The sequence below is a fragment of the Camelus bactrianus genome, chromosome 9, assembly GCF_048773025.1.
Source record: "Camelus bactrianus isolate YW-2024 breed Bactrian camel chromosome 9, ASM4877302v1, whole genome shotgun sequence".
Taxonomy (NCBI): Eukaryota; Metazoa; Chordata; class Mammalia; order Artiodactyla; family Camelidae; genus Camelus; species Camelus bactrianus.
Genome location: NC_133547.1, coordinates 45,330,744 through 45,358,677, shown reverse-complemented (window position 1 = coordinate 45,358,677; position 27,934 = coordinate 45,330,744). Strand labels below are relative to the sequence as shown.

The 27,934-nt window shown below is 41.6% G+C and overlaps 1 protein-coding gene and 1 non-coding gene across 4 annotated transcripts in view; one reads left to right on the top strand and one right to left on the bottom strand.

The window, feature by feature from the left end:
- Nucleotides 1-27,934, bottom strand: part of SLC22A15 (solute carrier family 22 member 15) — a 71,362-nt gene that overhangs the window by 5,096 nt on the left and 38,332 nt on the right. For all 3 annotated transcript variants that reach the window (XR_012509196.1, XM_074370257.1, XM_074370256.1), the window contains exons 5-9: nucleotides 25,509-25,638; nucleotides 20,388-20,603; nucleotides 16,147-16,287; nucleotides 13,656-13,741; nucleotides 1,264-1,384 (exon numbers count right to left, since the gene is read on the bottom strand). Coding sequence is in view for 2 of the 3 variants with exons in the window: in XM_074370257.1 (XP_074226358.1) it covers nucleotides 1,264-1,384; nucleotides 13,656-13,741; nucleotides 16,147-16,287; nucleotides 20,388-20,603; nucleotides 25,509-25,638 (694 nt within the window). In the remaining variant the exon portion in view is untranslated. The remainder of the gene's footprint in view (nucleotides 1-1,263; nucleotides 1,385-13,655; nucleotides 13,742-16,146; nucleotides 16,288-20,387; nucleotides 20,604-25,508; nucleotides 25,639-27,934) is intronic.
- On the top strand, nucleotides 7,203-7,274 carry TRNAT-GGU (transfer RNA threonine (anticodon GGU)). Its single transcript has one exon. It is a non-coding gene; the product is annotated as a tRNA-Thr (tRNA).

The following is a 27,934-nucleotide window of genomic DNA, read 5'->3' as shown; positions in this document are numbered from 1 at the left end:
ATTCATTTAAACAGCCACATGCGGCTAGTAACTACCATACTGGACAGGGCTGGGACAGAGGCTGGTGCAGAAATGAGCATGTGAGTATTTCTTGTTAAATGTTCTGAAGGGTTTTTGTGTCTTAGGTTTCCCATCAGTTAAAACAGCTATAGAAGAGCCAGGACTTCATGATCTGAAAAGTCTGCCCACTTCTTCAAACTCAACTAATTAACTATGAAAGGGTCAGGCATATACCTAAGAACTGACTGAGCACAGATTCTCAGGAAACCAAGAACATTACCCCCTTGGGGAGCGTGGGTATCAGCGAGGGGGGAGGAAGGGAGGATGATGACGTTACAGACAGGGTGACCGTACGTCAGCCCGTTACCCCAGCCTAATTGTTAATAATGCCCACATTCACTCTCAAAAGTAACCCAGTTTGCACCAAATGGTCATCTTAGTTTTACAGCCAACAGCCAGAGAAAAGTAGGTGGCGGGAACAATCAGGCAATGACCAGGTGACTGCATAACCTCATCTCTTACCGGGAAAAAGGCAGACAGAACCACTGGGCTCCTGGCACAGGTAAGGGGAACGGAAGGCTCTGATTGGAATGATTCTCACAAGAGTCTGGGGAAGAGCTGTCTGGGGGGGTACAGCCTAGCCCACACAGGCAGTTCTGCAAAGTCTAAGCTGGACTCCTACCCTTCAAGTTTAGGTGTTTTTTTTTTGTTTGTTTACAAGCTTATTTTATGAGGGGGAACTTAGAAATGGTTGGTTTTGATATAAGTAAGCATGGCCAACTGACTAGAAACTACCTTTCACAACTAATTTGTAAATCTCATATTCACTTATTACCGTACGGAATTACCTTTTTAAAAATACATATACTTTGTGCTAAAATACAGGCTCTGTGATAACAGGGACCTTGTCCCCTGGTCCATCATGTGCCTGACACAGGAGGGGTGGCCAAATAAAGTGAGTCCACTGAAATAAAAATGGCATCTGAGCACTACCGGGTGATGGGACGTGCGTAGGGTAGAGACCTTCTCTTGTGATTTACACCAGGGAATTCAGCCCGAGATTAAGCTACGTCTTCCTTAGCCCGGCGGGTGAGGAGCAGTGTCCACGGTGTCTGGGCTCACAACTGCTTGCTGAGTGGCTGCTGGGCCCCCGTCACTGTTCTCCAGGTGAGGGGAGAACCACGCCTCCGGTGATGCAAAACCCTCCAGCAGGGCGCAGGCCCAGGGAAGGAGAGGGGAGAGGGGGCTGAGTGTGGGGCGTACCTGATGACTGTGGGGTACAGCTCCGACGTGTAGATGTACACGATGTTGAAGGCCGCACTGATTGTCAGCTTCCCCAGCAGGGACAAGGAATGGCTGTTCACCACCGCAAACACCCCTGTGTCTGAGGAGAACAAGAGCGACGCCTGTGAGGTCCTTAGGGGAGGAAAACTCCTCCAGGTGACAGATTTAATTCTGAAGGAGCGAGAGGCGCTCCTATTGATCTCAACCCGCGAAGAGGTACTGTAACCGAACACACATCCAGAAAGTGTGGTCATCACACACAGCACACACGCAAATACTTCTCGGCGTTTAGCCCACTCCCGGGAAATCTCACACCGTGACTGTCACAACGCGTGATGAAACCGGCATTCACCCCAGAGCAACAGAGCTCCCCGAAAACTTCCGTACTGGAGTCAAGTTTCCAGAAAAGTCTATTTAAGGGTGTTACTCGCCTCTCCTTTCTTCCCAACCTTGTTCAACAATCAATGATGTAAAATGATGTAAAATCATTCAGCGTGACAAACCTGCGCACGTGAGAGAAGAAAGTCCAGTCCTATCCAGTTTGCATTCTGTTTGAGGTTCCGTTGCAAAGATAAGGAATAACCCCATTAAACTACCATAGAAGATATAAAACTTAATGTTCTTTCACAGCAAAAAAAAATGTGACAATGAATATATGTATGTTCATGTATAACTGAAAAATCATGCTCTACACTGGAATCTGACACAACACTGTAAAATGACTATAACTCAATAAAAAAAAGTTAAAAAAAAGAAAAACAAAAGAAAAAAACCTTAAAAAAACCCCAAAAACTGAATGTTCTTTAACAAACAAGACTAAGCATGGAGCTACTTTTAATCCTTCCTCCTTTCCAACTTCGTACTTGGATTATTGATCCATAATGATATTTGAGTTTCTTAAGGGAACGTTTTTACATACAATGCAAAGATACCATTTATGTCTTTTCATTTCCTTATCAAAAATATTATCAATTGTCCAATGGTTCATTCCTTTATTAACACTATCTTCTCTGGGATCTCACAATTTAATTATTCCCTTGCAAACAGATTTAACATCTCCCCTTCAACAACCCACTAGCTTCTACCTTCAAGAACACAGTTTTCTCCTTTGGAAGAAAAAACAAAAATGCTCACTAACTCTATGATACTTTCTCCCCTTCACTATCAAACGTCTCCAGCGAGGGACCAACCTTCCATTTCTTCAGATGCATCTGCCCAGTAACTCAGTACAATGTGGCTTCAGTACCACCCTCTCTGAAACTTCTATTCTTGAATGTTGACAGCAATGTCCTAATCACCAAGGTAACTGCCTCTCATTCTCCTTGACATTTCGGCCCTAATAGAACACGCCTGCCCCTTCCCTGGGACTGCATGCTTGGCTCATCTAAACCACTCTTCCCTTAAATAACTCAAGTGCAATCAATATCCTCTCCTTCCTTTGACCTCCACTGCCTTGATTTTCCAATCCCTGCAACCGGCATGCTTCAGACACTCTCTGGTAGCTGCTTTTTTTTTTCCATCCGGCCTGCCCAAAATGTGTTTTGAGTTGTCTCAGGCTAAGGCCTTGTTTGTGTCTGTTTCCCTCACAGCACCTCCCACAGTATGATGCACAGGGGTGTTCACTAGACATTTAGTGAGCGAATAAGGGTAAGGACTACAATAGGAATTAATTTGGGTGAAAAAGAATCTGTGTTCATGCTCTCTCAACATCTGAAGAGGGAGGCACATAAGACCCTCCTTTCCAAAGTGCAAGCTTCACATTTCCAGCTTGACTATGAAATAAATCCTCATCTACTTTAAAGATGGCGTCCTGCACGCAGTGGCCCAGGCTCTGCCAAACTCCACCATCTGCGGCCGCCTTCTCTTCTGCCAGGCTATTTGGAAGGATATGTCGGCAGTTTTAGGTACTGAATATATTATTTTAAGCCATGAGGTGCTTGTGGAAAAAGAACCATGCCTTTCAGCATTCACCCCAAGATATACGTCTGCACTTCTGATATCTAACAATTTTAGTTAAACCAATAATGAGGGCAAATTAAATGCATCAATTATTTTCCAGAAACCTGAGTGAGTCAGGAAGAGGTCTTGGGTGGCACTGAAGCAAACAGAAATGTGCACATTTGCTTGACTACAAATGATCTTTGGGACTGTTTTCAACCCATATAGGATGGCATCTTTCAGAACTGTATTGCAGACACTCTGTGACATCTTTAAAACTTGTCAGGGGATTGCCATCCTGAAAATTAAATTCAAATAACATGTCACAGAAGGCTTATCATCTAAACGCCCACAAGTCCCAAGTCTGGAAGAAGTCTCCCAGCTCAGGACACTTCCGGCTGCGGCCCATCTGGGGAGCCTGGCTCCAGCTGCATACCCACAGGGAGCCACCTCCAGCCTGACACCTCATCTGATGCTTGCAACTTGTCTCCTATGTTCTGGCCAGCAGAGTCTGCAGTGGCCACTTGAACCTGGGGGAACTAACTTACTCCCAAGGTAGCCCATGTCAATTTCAGACAGCTCTATTAGAAAATTATTTCTTAGCCATCTGTGGAGCTGCTGGGTTGTTCAGGAAGGCACTGCAGCCACTGGGCTGGTTCCCTGGATTCCTGATCTTGAAAATGAAGTCAGATATTATTGGCTATTACCAACAAATGTTCAAAGTGACTGTTTAGGAAAAAAGAGCGATTTAATAAGAAAAATTAAGCTCAATTATCTTGGGGGGAAGAAAATATTATTTTCAGAACACTTATATCCTTCCAAGTACTGAATTCAAGAAGTCATACGTTTATTCCAATGATGCAGCTACTAAAGACATCATTTTTATAATTAGTTATCTGAAGTTTTCTCAGAGGCCATTTGTGATCACTAGAACAAAATGTCTCAGTATGTTACAGTCACATTTCACTGACCCAAAACAGTAAAAATTCAACTTAATCATCCACTTCATTCACTGGGTGATTATAGTAAACTTCTATTGTTTAGGCCTATGTTAAAAATTATGGTGCAGCCACTATGGAAAACAGTATGAAGATTCCTTAAAAAACTAAAAATAGAGTTACTCTATGATCCAGCAATCCCACTCCTGGGCATATATGCAGAGAAAACTCCAGTTTGAAAAGATACATGCACCCCCAATGTCCACAGCAAGCAGCATTATTTACAACAGACAAGACATGGAAGCAACCTAAATGTCCATTGACAGACGACTGGATAAAGAAAAGAAGATGTGTGTATACACACACACACACACACACACACACTGGAATACTACTGCTATTTGCAGCAACATAGATGGACCTGGAGATTATCATACTAAGTGAAGTAAGTCAAAGACAAAGACAAATATCATATAATATCACTTACATGTGGAATCTAAAGAAAAAATGATACAAATAAACTTATTTACAAAACAGAAAGACACTCACAAACATAGAAAACAAACTTATGGTTACCAAAGAGGAAAGTGGGTGGGGATAAATTGGGAATTCAGGACTAGCAGATACAAACCACTATATACAGAATAGATAAACAAGGTCCTACTGTATAGTACTCTATAGAGAACCTAATATAATAACTTATAATGAAAAAGAATCTGAAAAAGAATGTGTATATATATATATATCTGAATCACTATTCTGTACACCAGAAACTAACACAACATTGTGAATCAACTATACTTCAATTAAAAAAAAAACAAACCTTTAAGACAGCTATAGGTCCTCTTGTATGACACATAAGTTGGGCAAAGAACCACAATTCACTTTACTTCCTTTTGGCTTTTTTTTTAAAGAAAAATACCACATATGCAGAAAATTCTGTCTCTATAGTTTCGCCATTTCTAGAATTTCACATAAATGAAATAATTCAGTTTGTAGACTTCTGTGTCTGGCTTCTTCTAGTACAGCATAATGCTTTTGAAATTTACCCACGTTACTGTGTGTATCACTAGGTCACAGCTCATTCCTCTGTTGTTGAGGAATTCTGTGTATGGATATACCACAATTTGCTTATCCATTCCTCAGCCGAGGGGCATTTGGGTTCCTTCCAGTATGGGGCTATTATTAATAAAGCTACTGTGAACATTTGCATCAAAGTCCTTGTGTGGATCTATGTTTCTCCTTCTCTTGGGTAAAGTTGGGTTGGACAAATTTATGTTGCACTTTAAAGTAGCTGCCAATGTTTTCCAGAGCATCTGTACCATTTTTTTGTTTCTATCAGCAGTGTATAAGAAAGTGTTTCCATTCTTTCTTATCATTGCCAACATTTGGTATTGTCAGTGTCTAATTTTAGCCATTTTAATAGGCATGTAGTGGTATCTCGTGGTTTTAATTTCCATTTCCCTAATGTCTAATGATGTTGAGCATCTTTTCCCATGCTTATCTTCCATTTTTATATTCTTTCGGAGAAGTGTCTGTCCAAACTTTTTGCCCATTTTCTTCCACATTACTGAAATTGGAAGAGTCCATTCTGTCTTCTGGGTACAAGTTCTTTATCAGGTATATATTTTGCAAATATTTTTCCCAGTCTGTATCTTGCTTTTCATTTCCTTAACAATGTTTTTTTACAAAGCTGGAATCTTAATTTTGATGAAGTCTAAATTATGGATTTTTTTTCTTTTTGTGCTTTTTGTGTCATATTTAAGAAATGTCTGCCTAACCCAAAGTTACTGAGATTTTCTTCCATGTTCTCTTTTAGAAGTTGTGCAGTTTTAGCTTTTACACTGTTGATGAAAAAAATGAACCACCTAAAAGTTAAGAATCGTGTTTTATTTGGCAGACATACTGGGGTCTTAAGCATGGGAGACAGGCTCTCAGACAGCTCTAAGGGACTGTTACAAAGAGGTAATGGAGGAGCCAGGATATATGAGGTTCTGGAAAAAAAATCCACAAAAAACAAAAACAAAAACCCCCCAAAACCCCCCAGGTAACTGGACTATCAAAAGATTATTGTTAATGAAAGAAAAACCAGACATCTCAAGTTAATGAATTTAGAACTTTTCTATGTGTGGGAAGATGCAAGAACCTGGGCTCACTGAAATCATTCCTCTGATATGAATCTTAACTATCTAGGGCCAGTATCCTGTATTCTCCATCCTGAATTCCTTCAGGGTGCACCTTCAGGGGTGGGGCTGCTGCAGTGGCTGATGGCTTGATGGCCACAGCATCCTCAGTTTTTTGATATGGCAGGTGACATTCTTTGTCCACACACTTAGGTCTACCATCCATTTCAAGTTAATTACTGCATATGATGTGATGTGCAGATGTGGCATGCAGATCGAAGTTAAATTTTTTACATATGGATGTCCAATTATTTCAGCACTGTTTGTTGAAAAGATTTTTTCCTCACTGAATTGACTTATAAAAAATCAATTGACCATGTGTATTCTTCTCTATGTGGGTTATGATTGAACAAAACATTTTTAAAAGGTGAATAAAATCTCAGTCCCCCTCAAAAAATAAAATAAAAATCAACTGACCATATACATGGGTATTTCATACTCAATTCTGTTGTTACCTATATATCTACTCTTATGACAACATTATACTATCTCAATTAATGTAATTTTGTAGTAAGTTTTAAAATCGGATAGGATAAGTCCTCCAACTTAATTTTTTATTTTGGATATTCTAGATCCTTTGCATTTCTATAAAAATTTTAGTATTAGCTTGTCAATATCTATCAACAAAAAGAAACTTGCTGTAAATTTTATTGGGATCGTGATGAAGATAGATTGATTTGGGGAGAACTGACATCTTAAACAATATTTTCTGATCCTTAATCATGAGAAGCTTTTCTCTTATTATCATCATCACCACCAATTCACTTATTAAGCCTTCTTTAATTTCTTACATCAATGTTTTATATTTTATAGTTTTCTATAAGTCTTATACATATTTTATAAAATCTATCCCGGGGGGAGGGGAATAGCTCAGTGGTAGAGTGCATGCTTGGTGTGCACAAGGTCCTGGGTTCAATCCCCAGTTCCCCCATTTAAAAAAAAAAAAAGGAATTAGTTCTAAGTATTACATATTTTTAATTTTTTAAAATAAATGGTATTGTTTTATTTCAATTTTGAACTGTTTGTTGCTAATATATAGAAATAAAATTATGTCACGTGACTCTGCTAAAGTCATTGATTAATTCTAATCAGTTTTTTTATGATTTTCTATGGATATATAGAAATAAAATTAGGTTACGTAACTCTGCTAAACTCATTGATTAATTCTGATAGATTTTTTTTTTAGGATTTTCTATGGAGACAATCATGTAGTCTTGTGAATACAGACAGTTTTACTTCTTCCTTTCCAATTTGGATCCTTCTAATTTCTTTTTACTGCCTTATTGCATTTGCTAGTAATTTCAGTACAATGTTCCATAGAAGTGGCAAGAATATCCATTCTTGCCTTTTTCCCTGATCTTAGGGAACAAGCATTTAGTTTTTCACCATTTAATGTGATGTTAGTTGTAGGTTTTTCTTTATCAGGTTAAAGAAACTTCTACTTCTAGTTGCTGCTAGTTTCTGTAACAAATGGGTGTTGAATTCTGACAAATGTTCTTTCTACTTGTATTGAAATGATAGTATGATTCTTTTTTTCCTTTTTGGTCTTTTAGTAATTAACAGTGATTGGCTTTTGAATGTTAAACCAACCTTGCACTTGCTGGATAACCCCTGCTTGGTGGTCACAATGTATTACCCTTTTTATTCATTGCTGGATTCAATTTGCTAATATTTACTTAAGGATTTTTACATCTAAATTAATGAAGAATGCTGTTATATAGTTTTCTCAGAATGTCTTTGTTTGGTCTTAGTATCAGGGTAATTGCTGGCCTCACAGACTGGGTTGGAAGAGTTATTTCCTCTTTTTTTTTTTATTTTTTAGAAGAATGTGTAGGATTATATTACTTCTTCCTTATGTGTTTCATAATTTACCAGGGAAGTTATCTGGGCCCGGAATTCTCTTTGTGAGAATGTTTTAAACTACCAATTACATTTCTTTACTGGATTTAGGGCTATTCAGGTTATCTATTTTTTGAGTACATTTTGGTAGTTGGTCTCTTACACGGAATTTATGTTTTGCCTAAGCTGAATTCATTGGTATAAAAATGTTGATTAACATTCCCTTACAAATACCTACAGTGTCTATAGTCATGTCCCTCTTTCAGTCCTGATATTGGTAATTTGTGTCTTCTCTCTTTTTCCTTTATTAGTTTGGCTAGAGATTTATTGATTTTATTGATTTCAACAATCAGCTTTTGGTTTCATTGATTTTTCTATTATTTTCCTGTTTTTATTTCATTGATTTTGCTCTTATATTTATTATTTCCTTACTTCTGCTTACTTTGCGTCTAATTTGTCACTTAAAAAAAAAACTTGTCTTTTATTTTCTTAAGGGAAAGCCTGGATCATTGATTTTAAACCTTTTTTTTCTGGTATATTTTTAAATTATATATATAAACCTCCCCTGAAGCACTGTTTTACTGCATCCCACAGAGTTGATATGTTGTACCTTAATTGTTGTTTAATTTAAAATATTTTCTAATTTCCTTTGTGATTTCTTCTTTGACCCATGCATTTTTAGAAGACTGTTTTTTAAAATCCAAATATTTAAGGATTTTTCTGATATCTTTCTCTTGCTGATTTCTAGTTTAATTCCATTCTGGTCTAAGAACTTATTTTTGCAAGATTTCAACCCTTTTAAATTTATTGAAACTTGTTTTCTGGCCCAGAACATGGTCTCTCTTGGTAAATGTTCTGGATGCACTTCAGATGAAACACCTACTCTTCTGTTTTAGGGTAGTGTGTTTCACAAATGTCAATGAGGTCACGTTGACTGTTCAAGTCTCCACATCCTTAATTCTTTTCTGTCTACTTTTTCTATCAATCATTGAGAGAACATATTGAAATATCCAACTATTATGCTGAGTTTGTCTATTTCTCCTTTCAATTCTATCCATTTTGTTTCCTGTCCTCTGAATCTGTTATCAGATGTATACACAATCAGGACTGTAACATCTTCTTGATGAACTGACCACTTTCTCATTACGTGTTTACAGTTTCCATCAAATCTGGAAAGCAGGTGAGCATCATTTCTGCAAATAGCTTTTCTTTACTTCCTCCTTCTTAGGCTCTAATGGCACACACCCTGGGCTTAGTGTTGTCCTACGACTTTTGTTTCATTCTGGAGTTTATTCTGTTATGTCTTTCTCACGGATCTTCTGTAGTTAATCTCATTCACTGCATTTTATTTTTCATACAGTGTATGTTTCATCTCTAGATGTTACGTATCTTTTTTCATATCTTCTGTTTCTCTGCTCATTGTGATCATGCTTTCTTCTATCTTCTTAAACAAATGGCATATATCTGTAATAGATGTTTTAAGGTTCCTATCTCCTCACTGTATTATCTGTATCACTTTTGGTTTTGTTTCTATTGACCTCTCTCCTGGCTTTTCCCACTTATTTGCATGCCTGGTAGTACTGACTGGATGTCATAGCTTGTGACTGTTACACGGTTAAGTTCTGAATTTTATTGTATTCCTTTGAACACTGTTGTTCTTTTTCCTGGAATGCAGTTAAGTTACTTGGAATCACTTAATCCTCTGAATTTTTTAAGCACGTTTAAGGCAAGCAGAGAACAGCCTACAGTGCTGGGCTACTTTGACACAGAAGGTCTCTACCCAATGTTCCACACGTGGCTGAAGAGAACACAAACCAGGCACGGCCTGAGGTTCCCAAAATTGTTCCACCTGCTCCCTTCTGGTGGCCCTCTCCCCAGCCTCAGTAGCTTCCTCAAATGCATGCACAGATCAGTAAGCAGCCAAAGACTCACAGGCCCCTTCAGCGATCTCTGGAGTTCTTCCACTGTGTATCTTCCTCCTCTCCAGAATTTTGTGCAGCAAATCCTAGCCATTTTGACCTCCCCAAGCTTTACTATCTGTCTCCTCAATTCTGTAAGAGCACCAGGATTCACCAGGCTCCAAGCCCCCTCTGTGCACTGTGGTTTGGAGACCCGAGCTTGGGCACTCCTGGGGCACCCTTTGTTTTCCTTTCTCTCAGGGATCCCATCTGTCCTCTGCAGCCTGTTGTCCAATGTCTGAAAATCAGTGTTTCTTACATTTTGTCTGGTTTTATAGTTGTTTTAAAACAGGAGACTAGCTGGTCTCCATTACTATCCTAGCCTGTCAAAATGACAGTTCCTGCAGCATTCTATTGTCAACACTCATATGGCACCTTCTGTCTTTTATTGTTTTTATTTTCGTTTCTGTTTTTATGGATCATTCACTTTCCTCACTAGACTGTAAACTCTTTGAGGCCCAGAGCTAGGTCTTAATTATGAACAGTACCCCATATATACCAGGCCCTTTAAAAGTCAAATGACTAAAGAATGGGCAGGTGAGGCTGAACACAGAAACGAGATATGAAGGTTCTGCTAGAGCTGAGTTTGAGGACACTCCCTGTTTATCCAGTCATGTGCTGGGACTTCCTGGTATTCAAATCCTCTGGTAGAATCACAACCACCAGAAACTTCCTTTCAACCTCCTGGCCCAGTGCACCCTGACATGCCAGGTTCTTGAACCCAGGCTAATTCCCAGCAGGCCTGCCCACTGAAGAGTTAAGAATGGGCCCAAATCAGGCAGCATTAATTCCCTAAGGCTACAGCTTCACCATATGCAATAAATACTTTGGTCCTAAAACTCTAAGAGGGCAAACCAGCATTTCCCAAAGAGTACTGACTTTAGAGTCAGAGAAACCTGGAATCTAAATCCCAGGTGTGCTGCTTACTCGCTGTGCAACCCTGGACAAGTTGCTTGACCTACCTGAGCTTTAATTTCCTTAAGAAATGGGGATAATATGTAATACCGTCTACATATTTGGAGAACCCAGCACATAGTCAATACTTAATAAGTGCTTGCCAGTATTGCAGCTTAATTAGGAACCTTCAAGAAAGGATAGAGACAAGGTAAAATGTTTAATGACCAATCTGTGGAAAAAATTAGCGACCACTTGGTAACACTGCTCCCAGGGGAGACCATTTACTCAGGGGCCAACCATGGTGCACGTATGTACTGGATAGGGCACTTCTGTCTAATAATTACCAACCACAGGCTGAGGAATGCCAAGCAATCTATTTTCTGGCTTCCTGGCTCTCTCTTACAGCAGCATGCCTCTGTCTGTGCCTCAGGTGCAGAGGACCACCATCATATGCAGATGCTGAAAAAGAGTTTGCAGGTGGCGGGACACCTAAGTTGGCAGAAAGGAGAGAGTGAATGCACGTTTGGTAGGGAAAAGTGAGGGCAAATGAGCATACAAAGCAGTGAGAAAATGAGTGGTCACCAAGCTCACATGAGATGTTAATAGGATTTTTCAAACTACTAGTTCTCTCTCTTAATATATACTCATCAGGACTTTCATAACAGGTAGCTTAAAGCTCAGAACTTTGAAAAAAATTGAGATTTAAAAGAAAGCTATCAAAATATATTGAAGAGTAAAGATGAAAGGTTCAAAGAAAGTTTAAAGAACAAATAGCTTAAAGAAGAGAAGATTCAGGAATAGTTAGATGACTCCCTGCAAGCAGAGAAAGGATTATGCAAAAAAAAAAAAAAGGGGGGGGTGACCATCTGTTCTCTATCTCTAGTGATGAATAAAATGAAAGGAAATGGGCTCAGTTGTAGTGGAAGAGGATGATTCTAACATTCTAATGGCTATTAAAAATAGAAACAATTTGCTAAGGGACATGGTGGAATTTCTTTCCCTGGAAATCTTCAAAAATAGATAGGCATCCACTTTCGTGAGTATGACAGAGGAATCGTGTTCCGAGGCACATCTGTGGGGGTCTGTAAGACACTCAGCTGTGCTATGCTTGTTACTCAGGGTCCACCAGGGGCTCAGTCAACAAGGGGCTCACGCTGCACTCTTCAGACAGACTGGAAGTGAGCAGAGAGTGATGGCTGGTCTGGGCAGGAGACCCTGGATCTGCTCTCCCTTTGGGTTTATGTAGAAAGGGCCGTGTGCAGAGTCCTGGGGTGTGGGTCACCTGCAGTACAGATGTGTGGCGGTGAGGAAAGACATGAACTGGCCCGGCCTGCAGAGGAGTGACAGCTTACAGGTGAGGCAGAGAGTAACAAGGAGAAGCTTCTCTCTATAGGTGACAAACAGAACACCAGGCTATTACAGTAGAAAACAACAGAATTTCCAGGTTGTCTTTGAAAAACAGAATCTGCTGAACCACAAGCCCATTAAGGTCTTGTCCCAGACAAACGGAACGGGGCACATAGTTGTGCAAGCCCACGGCAGGGCAGCAGCTGAGGAGTTTCTCCTTTTCCTGGCACTAGCACAGGCAACAATTTCCTAAGAGGTAAGAAACAGGCAAACTTACTGAATTCTCTAGTTTCCAGGATTCCATGAAAATCACTATGAGGCTGTTCTAAATACTGAGTAAAATCCTAACTAGTGATTTAAGGCACAGAACTTGGGGCAGCAGCCAACAGCACGGCAGGTGTACTGGAGGGTCGCAGAACGAGACACGTGGCCTCGGAGTCTTCAGTGAGACGCTGGTAGAGCTGACCCTCAAGGAGAAGCGATCGCTGAAGGAGTACTTGATACGTGATGTGCTCCAATGGGAAACAAATCTGTGACGACCCACCCTTACTGTTGAACACGACTGCTAAAGCCACAGTTCTCAGTGCAACAGCGAGCATGGCTCAGCTGCACGAGTGTGAAAAAGAGGTTGAGAAGCAGCACCAGTTACAGAATTTCTACAGAGGCACAGGAGTCATGTTAGACAGGGTGCCAAAGGGACATTTTTGACGCTGCGTTTGCATAGCAAAGCCACAAGTTTAAAACCAGCAACTTTCCTGCGCATGTTTTGTTCACACTTTACACAAGACTGAGAAAAGGTCGATTGTCACTGTTGCTGTTGTCCTATTAGGGTGCCTTGGGAATGCTGATGGAGATACCGAGGGGTGCCAAAGTCACCTCTGAGAACCAGTGCCTCTCATCCCCAGTCTAGTGATTGGCTGGAATGAGGAGAGCAATCTGCAGCCTTGGACGGAGTTCCTTTCTGTGCAGAACTAAATGGTCCTCATCATCATCAGATAAACAACTCTCACATCACCAGGACTGCAGTCCAGACACCCCAGATGGTAGCTTAATCGCCTGAAAGAATTAATAGTGCACCTCTAAGCACATTATTCACCCGGAGAATAGTTCAGGCAATGGAGAGAATCTGGCCCATTGTAGCCCACACAATTGCTAAATAATATGCAATCACAGAAATGAAGCATGGCATATGGTAATCTCTCCACTGTATTGAGATTCATTGTAATAAAAGTGCTGTTCAAAACCCTCACGGAGAAATTGGAAGGGCCTACCTTTCTTTTCTGGAAGAAACATGACAATGAGACAAGCCAGTCCTCCCAGGCACAGAAATGCTGCTAATGTCCGCTTCCGACCAAACCTAAATAATACAGAGACATTCATGTTTCTCTTGAGAATCTTATCAATTCATCCCCTCCATCTCCCCAACCTTCCTTTTTAAAGGTCCTCAGTTTCATTAGATATGCATCTTTTCTCAAGGAGTGAGTGGCAAATGCGACTGACCAGGCCCTAAGATTAGCAATCATCACAAAACAAAGGAAAACTTGCTGGTTGGCAGGATTAAATGATGTGTGCAGGAAAAGAACATAGAATCGTTCTACCTATTTCTGTGAGTGTTTACTATGGTCCAGGCACAGTCGGAAACACTTTCTATTATCTTACTTCATGCTGATAATAAACCTGCTGTAAGGCACGTGCTGTCATATTCTCCATCTTCTAGAGAATAAAACTGAAACCCGGAGAAAGGAGTCTTCTAGCTCATTTCATTTTTTGGTTACTTGCAGCTCAAGCAATTAAAACTCTAAACACACCCCTCTTTCTCTTAAAAATATAAACAGAAAGGAATTTCTTGTTAGTATGTCAGAATGAAGTGAAATATATTGCACACTTTATTGGGAGAAATAATTTTCAACTACGAGCTCTAGACTTGGAAGAAAGTCATGGACATTAACAAGCTTGCCTTTCCTAGGGGCTGGCAACATGCCAGGTCCTGTTAGGAGCGTCAGTATTTCTTGTCATTTTTATAACAATTTTGCCAGGGGAATCTTACAATCCCTGGTGTAGGGAAAACTCCATGGAGGCTTAGTTTTATGACTGTGAGAAGTGACCTCACTAACACATTGTTAGGACTAGATTTGGACTCAGGTCTGCCTGATCCCCAAGCAGTGTTCCTTCCCTCTGCTTGAGATTTTAATCCTGACTCTGGTGGCGGTGGCTGGGAGACAGGAAAGGACCTGAGGCTCCAGGTCACTTTGCATAATATCATAGTTGGTGTGAATGCTTTCCAAGTGACAGGCACTGGGCTAGGCAGGCACTAGGGACACAAAGACATACAGAACACCCCCATGGACAGCATCCTTCTAACACTGTATGTGGTCCTCAGAGGTGAGCATAGGAAGCTGCAACCGGAGACACATGAGAGGTATCTGGCACACTGGGGATGCTGGGGACAGATTTCTGAATATGCTGCCTGATTCAGCTCTTGGACCATGATGAGAGCATGCTCAGTCACTAATAGAGGGGTGGGCGGAGGCAACTGAGATCACCTCCCAGAGAAAAGCCCTTCAATTGAAGAGACTCCAAATCTGCCTTTAAAATGCGCTAACCTCAATACCCATGACAACAGCATCCAGTGAAATGCTAGAGGAATGCCATTTTTGGTAGAAATTATGATTTCTGGAGAATGAGAAATGGCATTATCCAACTGATTCCTAGCTCACACAGAACAGGATTTTTATAATTGCCCTGGTCAGGGGTTCAATGACAGAAGGAATCTGAAAAAAACCAACGAAAGCATGCTCTACCAAAGAACTTTTTAAAAATATTTCAAAACAGTGCCCACTGACAATGAGCAGCAAAAGCAGGATTATCTTTCCCCTCAGCACAGTCAAGCGGGTTTTAAGAGGAAAGAAAAGTCTTTCTAGTTCCTCTAGTTCTTTGTCTTGTATAAGAACGTCTAAATGATAGTGATTGGAAACGAATGAAGTAATGCCATTTGCAGCAACATGGTTGGACCTAGAGATGATCATTCTAAGTGAAGTAAGTCAGACAGAGAAGGACAGATATCACATGATATCATTTGCATGTGGAATCTAAAAAAAGATACAAATTTTATTTACAGACCAGAAATAGACTCAGGGGCACAGAAAACAAACTACGGTTACCAAAGAGGAAGGGTTGGGGGAGGAATAAATTAGGAGTTTGGGATTAACAGGCACACATTACTTATATATAAAATAGATAAACAACAAGGACCTACTGTATAGTACAGGGCACTAGATTCACTCTCTTGTAATAAGCTGTAAAGGAAAAGAATCTGAAAATATATACATACATACATATATGTACACACATAAATTGATGTGTACATGTAATTGAATCGCTTTGCTGTACACCTGAAACTAACACTATAAATCAAGTATACGTCAATTAAGAAAAAACGACAGTGATTGGGTTGATGGAGTTCTATCTATGTGGAGCCAATAACCCCATCTGTTGATACTAACATCACACACAGACCGCTCAGAAACAGTCAAGTGGTAATGTCTTTTCATATTGGATTGAAAACCTAAATAAATACTCATAAACTTGCAGCCCAAGAATTACCACACTAAAAAATGAATTGTTGCTGTGTTTGATCTGAAAAGAATTCTAATCACCACGGAGTATTTGGCAGATGGACAAAGACAGTAATATCTAGGTAATGACGTGTGTTAGAGTGTGTGTGTGCTCTATACGGTGTATTTCATACCCACCCATACTCACCATTTTTGGTTAATCAAGTAGATGCAGACAGGGTAAGACGGAATCTCTATGAGGCCGGACAGGGCCAAGTTGACATAAATATTTCCACCTAGATCGCCTGCACTCAGGGTTAGGCCGTAATACACCAAGCTGCACACAAACCTGCAATTGGGGGCAAAAGACAAGAAAGACAACAGAAAAGCACGTAAGAATTTGCCAGAGAAGATTCAAATACTGGTTTAAACAATTGTCTCAAGTAGTAAGTTTGACTCTCCCACTGACCTTTCTATCCTAATATAATTTCTATACTAGGACAAAATAAAAAATAAAGAGGCCTTGAAAGTGATTTGAGCTCCGTCCGAATGCTCTATAATAAAGCAAATGAGTGGTCAGCTTCTGACAGAGGAGACATTGTGCTTTCATCAGGCAATTCTGCATTTAATAGAGGACAATGATTCTACTCTTATTTTATTTAATTCAACAATTTATAAAACATTTGCCTAAGGCAACTGTTATGATATTATCGAAATGACTTGAGAAAAGCACTCCCGTGGAGAAAGCCAACAGAGGATGGCACTGAGCACGCATGCTGGTAAGTGCCTGGGTCATCAGGGGGTTGCCTGTCAGCCAGAGTGACCGGGACTCCAACCGCTGACCAGGTTCTCATCCCCTCCCGGCATTCAGCAGGTGCACATGCTACAGACACCCATAACAGGAAAGAGAAGACGAGGGCCAGGACAGAGGCAGGATCCTCTGGGAGGAGCAAAGCTATTCATCTGTTTTGCACACCACTGCTGAAACACTGAGGGAATGCCTCCTGGGTGGGAGGCACTGTGCTGGGTACAGAGCCTACGTCCCACAGGAACTTAGGAGCCCAGGAGCTAAGCTGGACAGAGGGCCATCCTGAAGCCCCAGACTGGAATAGGAACTTCGTCTAGAGTGAGGGGAATATAGTGGTCCCCACTTAGCCACAGGGGATACGTTCCAACTCCCCCAGTGGATGCCTGCAACCATGGATACTACCGAATCCTATATGTATTTTTTTTCTAGACATACACCTGTGATTAAGTTTAACTTATAAATTACGCACAGTAAAAGAACATCCGAATTGCCAGCATCACTACTCTTCTGCTTTGGGGCCATTAGTAAGTAAAATAAGAGTGACTTGGATACAAGTACTGTGATATGGGGATAGCCAACCTGGTAAGAGAGACAGCAACTAAGTGACTGACAGGCAGGATATGCTGGACGAGGGGATGGTTCACGTCCCGGGTGGGACGGGGTGTGGAGGTGTGAGATTTCATCATGCTACTCAGAGTGGCACACAATTTAAAACTTAGGAGTTTTTTCCTTCTGGAATTTTCTATTGAATAGTGTTGGACTGCAGTTGACCTCGGGTGACTGAAATCACAGAAAGCAAAACCACAGATAAGGGAGGAACTACTGTGATAGGAACTTCTGTGTCTAGGAAACTGCATAATTAAAAATAAAATAAACTAGGCTAGAATAAACGAAAATACACCGACACTAGGCTTTGCTAGTAGACGAATATATTTTGCAAACCATGAATTTCTATACAAACGGTAAAACACATGGGCTTTGGAAGTTCATCAGTTTTTACAACGCATTTTGACAAGTGTTATTTTCTGGGAAATTCCCATTTGCTTCCCTTGTCCTTAGAAAAAGTCCAATGAGCTGTGACTCTGAAGCGACCAACAGGAAAGGGAAAGCTTTGTTTCCATCTCTGCCAAAGCAGCGAAGTGGGCCAAGTGCCCTGGGCTATTAAGAATGGGCCACAGGAACCAAGGAGAGCGATGGGGAGGGAAGAGGGCCCCCTGGAGCTGAATTGCTTAGTGATTCATCTCCCTCTGGCAAAGGAGCCAGGGCAGCAGCTACTTCCCATTACTTCTTCCTGGGCAGAGCTGTCACTCACATCCTAAGGAAGATGAGCAGAGTCGTCGCAGGGACATCACGGTTAAGGATGCAAGGTGACACTGAGTTTGTCTGTGTTCTCTGTCCCCTAGCACTTTGCCTGTGAGCAGCAGGCTAAACAAATTAAAATTCTTTTGTAAAATATTTTAAAAAATCCTTTCCATCTGCAGTAGAGACCCTCCTCTTATATGACACTATTGCTAACGTGTTGTCTGTGTTAGTGCGTATCTACACTGCATCTAAAATAGAAATCCCAGGGAAGTAATTCCAGCCATGGAAACACACATGCATAGTTAAACCAGGTTGTGACGGTGGCAAGTGGGGCACAAATGAACAAAGCCAGTTCAAGACACTTGAGGAATTCAGTTACCAGCTGGTGGAGAGGGAGAGTGGATGGGGAGCACACAGGCAAGGAGGACTCTGGTCCCAAGGTGAGGACTTTGCTCGCAAGGTTCCTTGATGGTAGAGCTGGTCGTTGGGATGAATAATTACAGCTATTAAAATCATTCCAATCCTCTTTATGGGCCCCAAACAAAATTTAAAATGCTTGCATAATATTTAACAGTATATTTAGGGCATCAAAGAACTATTTAAGAAGGCACTACTGTGGGAAATAACCAAAGGAACAGATGTTAAACACAGAGGTATAATTTTCGTCCCCAGTTAAGGCTTTCTTCAATGACAGATCCACAGAAAGGATTTTAGAATTTTATGGCTTCTTCAAAGAGAACGGCAGTATGTGGAATGACATCGTCTCTGTTATCATCTGTTTGAACATTATGAGCCCAGGGGGAAGAAGTTTATTTGAGAAGAGCTCCGTTGGCTGTGTGTAAGACATGAAATAAAAAGGAACATTCTCCCTGGCTCTAAGTCTGGTTTGTTTGTTTGTCTGTTCTTTATCCCCTGAAGGTCAGAATCTAAAAGTTAACATTTCTGGAAAAAACAAAAAACAAAAAAACCTTAAAAACAAAAAGTGAATAATACCTAAGAAGTAGATGCTTCCTCCAAGGCAGAGGGTTTGACTGACTGTCTACAAAACACACAAATGAAGTTTTATGGAGCCTTAAGTACCAGAACATACTTTGTAAGTTTTTACTTTACAATTGGTAGAACCTTCGATTAGCAGGTCCTACGCTGTGTTGTCAGGTTGGGCTTTTAAAGGCTCTCTGAACTTCCATGCTTCCAAGCCTGTGTCCTTCATTCAACACTTCTATGCATTTGTGAATCTCCAGCACTGTGCTGGCTCGGTAGGGAAGCCAGCAGCTGGCGTGACCTGGCCCCTAACCATACAGGTGGTAGCCAGGGTTTAGCAGGGTAGGGAAAGAATCGTGATACAGAAAGCTATCTTTGCGCCTTTTTTATTCTCAATCTACTCTTCATTTTTGCTTTATTTATATGATCACTTTCATATGAAATGACTCTCCTTTATCCCCACGTGAAAATGTAGGTTTCCATGCAGCCTTCTTGGCAAATCCTTGCAAACCAGAGCACAGCAGTCCTTTAAGCCAGTAAATATGATGTTCATGTCCAAGCCTGGACCTAATTATGCTCATGGCACTTTGGCAGAACGAATAATATTAAAACACATGTGTGCTCCACATAGTTTAAGTATTGCCCTTCCATTTCTCCCCTTTCCACAATTTTATTCCTCAAACGGAACCATCTTGAACCATTCAGTGCAATTTACATTAACACTGAGAGCATTTTGAGGTCAGAATGAGCCAAACTAGAAAATCAGGTTCAGAGAATGCTAATCTGTTCATTCACTGATGCGCACACACGGCTTTGAGTCTGGCCGGTCACCCTCCCAGGGTCGCACTTGTATGAGGGATGACGTTCAGCCCACCTGAGTGAGTGAGTGGGCGGGTGGCTGGGATGCCGCACAAAATGCAGCACAGGCCACTGCAATCAGAACATGCTGTCTAACTGCTGCCAAAACCAAGGGGCGAGGCTTTCAAAATCCTCCTTAGAAACCCTTCTGCCTCTGGTGTGCATGCTTGCTTTCCTTTTCTGGGGGGGCGGGGCGGGGTTTAAAAATGATACTAAATATCTAATAAGCAAAGATGTATTTCTGGTATCTACTTATTCACATTCAGTAAACCTGCTATCAGGCACCATCATTTCCTCCTTGAAAGGCAGGATGCTTGAAAGCAAGAGGTGAGCACAACGCTGAAGGGATGGAGTGGGGGAGGGGCTTGTTGCTGTGAAAACAACTTCACACTGAACAAAAGAGTGAAATCTTCTGTGACCCTGAAGAATAAACAGATTATCAGTAGACCTATAGCAACTCCGAATTGCAGCTCCACAGAACAGCCCTTAGACAGAATTACCAGATGAACATCAGGGTCAGAGTGTGCCCCAGGAGGACCCGGTAACGGAACAGGTCCAGGAAACTTCCGGTCTCCCTGCAGCTCCTGTTGGCCGGATGCGTTAGTGAGAAGGTGCACTTGAGCTGGCGGTTCCTCTTGGCAATGAGGTACAGAGCTGCTTCGGCCTCACGCAGTCGACCCTGGGAGTATAACCAACGAGGTGATTCAGGAATGAATCTGAAAGAGACGTCATTAAAGGCTGTATATTCGTATAGGTCCACGGGCATCGGATGGAGACCAACCACCCACGAAGAACGTGGTCCCCTTGAGACAGGAAGGGGGCAGGGCACAGCCATTCAAGGAACCGCACAACAACGAACACCCGGATGGCTGAGGAGTCAACCCCCAGCAGGCCTTGAGGCCCAAGACGGTGGGAGATTTGACTTCTAGCAGACCTTGAGCTTCATTATATATACCCATTGTAATATATTAACATGGTGAATGACATGCCCACAGGCACCATGACAGTCCAAGGCTAGTAGCCACAAAGGTCAAAAAGTAGGAAATGGCCAACTTCCTGGGAATCCCTTCCTGGGTAGTTAGACTGGTACTTCCACTTATTAGCCTATGAAGCCACTGAGCCCATAAAAACTGGCAACACTGCCCCTCACGGCCACCCCCCCTCCCTCTCTGGAGATGGCCCACACTCTGCCTATGGAGTGTGTACCTACTTTTACTCTAATCTGAGCACCCAACCCCCACACCTCGTGGCCTTTCTCTTGCCTTTTGATGCATCTCTCTAAATAAATCTGCCTTTACTCAACTGTGGCTTGCTCTTGAATTCTTTCCTGCACGAAGCCAAGGACCCACACTTGGCTGGGCACGTCCCAGGGGCTCAACCGAAGCCTGGGACACGGCCCTCCTCATGGCCCACATCCGTCTTTCCTGCGTCACCCTCACCACGACTGGATTCCATGTTAGGTTTAAAGCTTGACTCTCCCAGTGACACGTGTAGGAGAGAGAGGGCTACTTTTGACAGCTGCCAACATTAAATGGTCACCTCCTTTATGAATGGGAACCAAGAACACGCTTCCAAATCCCAGTAAAAAAGTAAACAGTATGTGTTTACTTCAGTAAATTTTAATATATGAATGGCAGGTTAAGTCTGTAATACCAAACAATACAAATTCTTCATAAGGCACGTGTCAGGGATACGGCTCTAAATCATAGTCACGTGTTGTCACAGTAATACTGTACCAGAGAGTAGGTTTTTTAAGTTCTGAAAAAGTCTCACAAAGGAGATAAAAATCTCTATCATCCACCAGAAAAAAAAATTTCCAAGTGTTTTTAACATAGTGGTATGTTATTAAGAAGGTAGAGATTATGTTAAGACTTCACATAAAAATGAAACAGGGTTTATCAAATCTTGGCAACTTTTGAGCTTTAAGACTTCAAAATACTCCAGTCAGCTGACGCACTCACTAATATGTCCTGGGGCTGTTCCCTGATCCCCCAGGACCTTAAAGAATAAAAGTTATTTTCTGGTTAACTTCCAGTTATGGCACCACAGTTATTTTCTACTATTACTACAAAGTATTAAACATTTCTATTCCAACTGACACCTTTTTACAGTGTCAAAATTTAGATATGAAGTATCTTTTCTCCTCTTCACAGTTCTGCATACACTTTTAGAGGACTTCTCAAAAACCAAGTGAGTGGCAGGAACTCGGAAGCCTTGTTTACAAAACACAACATCAAGTACCTGCTGATCGAATTTGGTATTATTTGCCTAAAATGTGTTTTAGATTTCTCCATGCCTTTCAGTAAGGATGGTGAATTGGCAACAGACATCATGGAATTTGGAACTTCATGGACAGCCAGTCCGTCCATAACCATATTTATTGAGCTCTTTTATTTTGTTCCAGCAATGTAACAGATGCTAAGAGGAAAGACCACAGAAACAAAAAGGCAGGCGTTTTACCGGGAGTTTTGCTAATGGGAAGAGATTTATTCATACACAACGTTTCGCTGTCAACAAAAGCAGGGACAAAGCCCTCTATGACATCCTGAAAAATTCCTTATTTACTTCCTCATTGCCAGCTGATTACTGTTACTGAAACACAAGTAAATAATCAAGGAAAAGACTGTCTTGCTGGAAGTTCAGTCTGCTGACCATCACAGCATTAACTGGCCCCATCCCCAGGGCCACGCATGAGTTGCTATGCAAAACTACCTGAGCAAGTCTAAGCACAAATAAAAATATAAAAGACAACTTGTGGGGTGAGTACAGAGAGTATATTGGGATGGAAAAATAAGTGAAATACTAGAAAGATAGAAAAATAAGTGAAACATTAGAAAGAAAATGTGAAATAATGAGAAAGTCTATGATAGCAAAACTTAAAACCGAGGAGGACTAAGGGGAGTGAAAAAGGACCAACAAAGAAACAACCAAAATGTTAGCCGTCATTTTTAATCTCTGGGTAATTTAATTCCTTTTCCTCCTTCCTCTTAAATTTCTCTGTGTTTTCAGAATTCTTTATAAGCAATAAAAATTACTTTTAAAACTTCATAAATCTTTTTTTTTTTTTGCACTTCTTTTGGTTTGTTTTTGGGGGAGATAATTAGGTTTGCTTACTTCTTTCTTCATTTCTTAATGGAGGTACTGGGGATTGAACCCATGACCTCGTGCATGCTAAGCACGTGCTCTACCACTGAGCTATATTCCTCCCCCTTATAAATCATTTTTAAAGATGGTATTCGAGAGATATTCAGGCTTTGGAAATTTGACTCTGAGTTAATAAAACCATTTCTACTTGAGAAAGGGTTTATCTGGATTATATAAACTTAGGACCTGGTATTTCTCCGCATTTTGAGAAGCCAGTAAGCGTCTCAATAACAAAGCCTCACCTAGCTGTTAATGGACAGATTGGGGAATATGAGTTCTAACACATCTGGTGATGCACACAAAACAGTAAGATAGGTTTTTAGAAGAAAAAGCAGGCCTTTGAACAGCCACCCTCTACACAATATGCTGGTCACTTTTAGAAGAGACAGCGTAAATTTAACAATGAGGCCTCTGTTCAAAAATGTCCTGTAAATTTCTTTTCTTTTCTTCCTTCTTTTTTTTTTTTTTTTTTTTTGGTGAATTGTTCTAAAGGTGGAAAAGCTTTAATTAAGGGGGCACTAATTTTTAAAATAAAACTATCCAGATTCAAGTATTACAAAAATGGAGAATTTTTAAGTTAACCAATAATGTTTCCAGTAAAACAAACCAACCAGGTATGACTCTAAAATAACGTGACTCTTTCTTAATGTTGCTGATGGCCAATGAAGGCTAATTCCAAAGGGTTCTGTGCCCCCCTCTGTCTGATGGACATGAAGCATCTACTGCGTGGCAGGCCCACGGCTTTGGTGCTGAGGGAATGCTCCTGAGCAAAGAGCCCGGGCTGTCAGAGAGCTCCTGCTTTATAAAGAGGACAAGCTCCTGTGTGAGGCAGAAATAAGGGGCCACTCAAGGGGTACAAATGATGTGCGTGCTGCAGCATTCAGAAAAGAAAGCGAACGACTGAGGTGTGACCAGGAAGAGCTTGGAGGCAGTGGCATTTGAGCTAAGCGGGAAAGCCATTAACTAACAGATAAGAGGGATGGGGATGAGGGTGTTGAAGGAATCAGCAATGGCACTGAGTAGCAGGCACGGAAGCAGACATGCCTAAGGCACAGACTGGAACAACGAGCAGCTTAATGTGCCTGGAACAGCGCATGGGACGCGGGATGGGAGAAAATCGAAGACAAACTGGAGGCTGACTACAGCAAGCCTTACTTTCTAGGCCTAATGGAATAAACACATTTCAATTTCATGTGTTCTTTTCTCTGTTTCCTCTTTTTCATGACCTGAACTAATTTCCCAGAGAGTCACTGTCCCCACTGAGCACTAAGCAGTAAGAAGCTCAGACCACACATTCCGAAAAAGAAAAGCAGAATGGCTTGGATCATCCAGTGTAGTCGCTGTGCTACTGAAGGAGAGATGAGAGCAGGCTGGATTGAGAAGTATGTGATTTATTAAATATTTTAAAAGAAAACTCATTTATCTACTGATTATTTACATAAATGCTTGTTAATTCAAGGGATCTATCCTAGGCACCCATTTATTCCCCAAATTTACAATACACAAGCTAGTAAGAAGTGGTTAGCTTGCCTTTCTAATAAAACTACATCACCCTAATTCACATAACTAAATGCATTTCATAAATTTTGCCTTTTTAAATGTAGGTTAACTATTTCTACTAAATTCATGTTTGTCCTTAATAATGCTCTTACTTTCAAAGAGAAAATGAAAATACACTTCAGTTTGATCCCCATCAAATCTCAATTAGTAGAACCTGCATAAAGAATGACTAAATCAAATCTGAATGCAAATTCTATTCCATGTAACCCTCACTTCATGGAACAGAAGAGAGCTGGTACCAGTGGCCCACATTTTTATTTGTCCCAAAGATTTTAATGATTAAAATCAGAGGTCTGATACCTGAGGGGAGAAAATCTTTCATAAGCACATTAAAACCTTTGGGGAAACAGGCCTGAGTTGATGGCTCACCGTGGTGGGACACTCTGGATCAGTTGTCTGTAAACCCTGCCCTGACTCAGGGAATCATCACTTTGAGTCCGTGCACTCCAAGGATTTCTCCCATATCTGAGAAGCCTTCTACATCCACAGGTAGAGGCCCTGAGATGATACTCACCCGGGGGATGAACGGGTCACCCCTACATATTCAATATGCACAGATTGCTCTGCGATATCACAGCTCGGTCGCACCCCTAACACGTGACGTGATCCAGCCTGAAGATCCTTAAGCCAGGCATTAGGTTAAAAAAGAAATCGGTACCCTCCATCAGCAATGTGAAGGTGAAAATGCAGTCTACCGAGAGGTCACTTTAAACAAGGGATACCTGCATTCTGAATTAATTAAGCATCTCTCCTCCCAGGAGCTGCCAAGCATTGGAGCGCTTGCGGAATTTAGTTCTTCACCAAAGTCAGTTCAGGCAAACTCCTGAAAGGGAATAACGCCACTCATTGACCCACATCCTCTTAAGACGTTCCTTCTGTTTTATTAAATCAAAACTCGAAGAGGAAGAACTACTTACAAAGAAAGGAGAAAGACCACGGTTCCTTGCAGGTTAACCAGAACGGCCAGGGTCCTCCAGGAGCGAATGAAGTACCCCAGCAGGGCATACTGGGCGATGCCGACTGCGAAGAAGAGGCCGCCGATCGACCCTAATTCAGGAAGAGACGCCTGTTACTGGAGGAAGGAGCACCTGCAGCACTGTTTCCAACCCAGGTCACAGGGCCAGTCTCTTCCTTGCGACATGTCAGCAGAAAGAAAAATCTACACAAATACGGAGGTTCAGGTGACAGAACTAGAAGAGAGGCCAGCAAATCAGTGGAAAAGGAGGATGGCAGATGAAAAATACAAACCACATGTGGTCAGGATGAATGTTAAGGGCCTGCCCAAACGCATTCTGCATTGACATTGTACTGACATCTGCCTGAGCCCGTGGCTGAGGCTTGGAAATATTTTTGGCTACACGGTGGTAAGGTTTTAAGGTCACATGACTATGGGAATGCCGGGACTTCATCTTTCTCCCTGAGGCTGTCCCTGAAATCCTTATCCTAAATCACAACCTGCTCCCCAGTTCTCCCCACTGTCCTTCCCTACTTAATTTATCACCATCAGATATAGGACATTTTATTTTGTTTATTGTCTGTCTCTCCCAAGTGAAATATAAGTTCCATGAAGCATGAATTTTTGTCAGCCACTGAAAGAAAGAAATCAACCGTGGGATGTTGAGGGTCCCATGTTTTTTGAAATGAGTGCTGACTGGGGACTAAACCCGCTGGCTTGCCCAATATACTTGCAAATTCTATACCTCTGACTCACTTTCTGTAACTGCTACTACTAGTCATGGTTAAATAAATCTATCACTATTTATTTATATAGGAGCTGCCACTTATTGAGCATTAAGCCTTATACATAGATTATCCTACAAAACAGGTGCCATCATTAGCCATACGCAGAGGGAGGAAATAGCTCAGAGAAGTTAGGTGCTGCTAAGGACACAGAGCTGTGTGGCTCGGCCAGGAGGCGTGGTCCCTGGTCTGTCTGATGGCAGAGCTTGCACTCTGTACCGTTCCTCTCCCCATCGCCCTCCCAGGGAAAGGCGGGCTCCGGCAGGCATCCCATAGCAACAGGACACTGTCGATCCTGTTACAAGAATTTTCTACAGTAATCCTGTAACACAATGTTTCTTTTATTCTTGTCCATAGATTATCAACCTATAACAAAAAATAATGACTTGTATGCTGTCTGCCCTGGTGAGGACAAGGGGGAAACCAAAGGGAGGGCTGATGGTGCAGCAAGTTCAGCGTGTTCAGAAAACCCATCAGAACACGTGGTTAGCTAAGTAAGGGAATGGGGGCTTCCATCCTCTGTGATTTCCCTGGAAACTTAAGATAATCAATAGCTATTATAGGTTCATTACTGTGCACCAAATAGCACCTGGTTTCCAAGAACAAGGCTTTCTGTCATTGCCCAGAGCAGCTCTGAGGACTCAGTGTCCACTGACAACAATGTAGGCAAAAAGAAGAGAGCCCGTAGGATGGGACCATTTCAGAGGGACCCAGTTCAGATCCGAGTTCTGTCACACACTGCTGTGTGACTTTGGGAAAATCACTAAATGTCTCTGAGTCTCAGTTTTCTCATCAATGAAAGAGAAATAATAATCTCTACCTCGAAGGGTAGCTATCAGTTTCAAACAAAATAATGCACGCTGTACAAATGTGAGTTATATCATTCTACTGAAAAATAGGTGTAGCCTCTTAACAGCTATTAACCTCCCCAAAAAAGCCACCTGGACGCTGCTGCTGGTGAGTAACCATTATAAAATATTGTCTACCTAGCACTCTTTTCCATTCCAAGAACATTCTTTCCCTTTTTTGGAGAGATGATCTCCCCTTTCCTAATCCCTGCAGTTCAAGCGGGGGCTGCCAATCACAGCTCCTGGGCCGATCAGAGCTCCTGCCAAGGATTTAACACACTGGACTTGATGGTGAAACTTGAGAGCGGCTTGGCCCCATCCCTGACTGACCAGAGGAAGCTTCTCAGAGAGGATGCGGAAGAGAGATGAGAAGCATCTGACTCTGGCTCCAGGTATCGGCACGGCCAGACTCTTCAGTGGTTCGGTCATGTTTAACCAAATGACTTCCCTTTATACGTACACTCATCACAATTGAATCTCTGTCACCATCAGTAAGACCTGGTATCAACTGGCTATGATGGACAAGAGGATATGGTTGAAAGGTCCTAGCTTAGTGACTTTAAATACCATGATGACGTTACCATAGATAGAGGTCCCAGAAGAGGACAGAAATTTTAGGTGAAAGAAGGCAATACTTTTAATCTGAGGGGCCAATTGACATTCATATCTAATGTCCAGCAAGAAGCCACACATATGTGCCCAGAAATGACGAGGATAAGGTAAGGAGACATAGATGTGGTAAGGCTCTAGGTTAT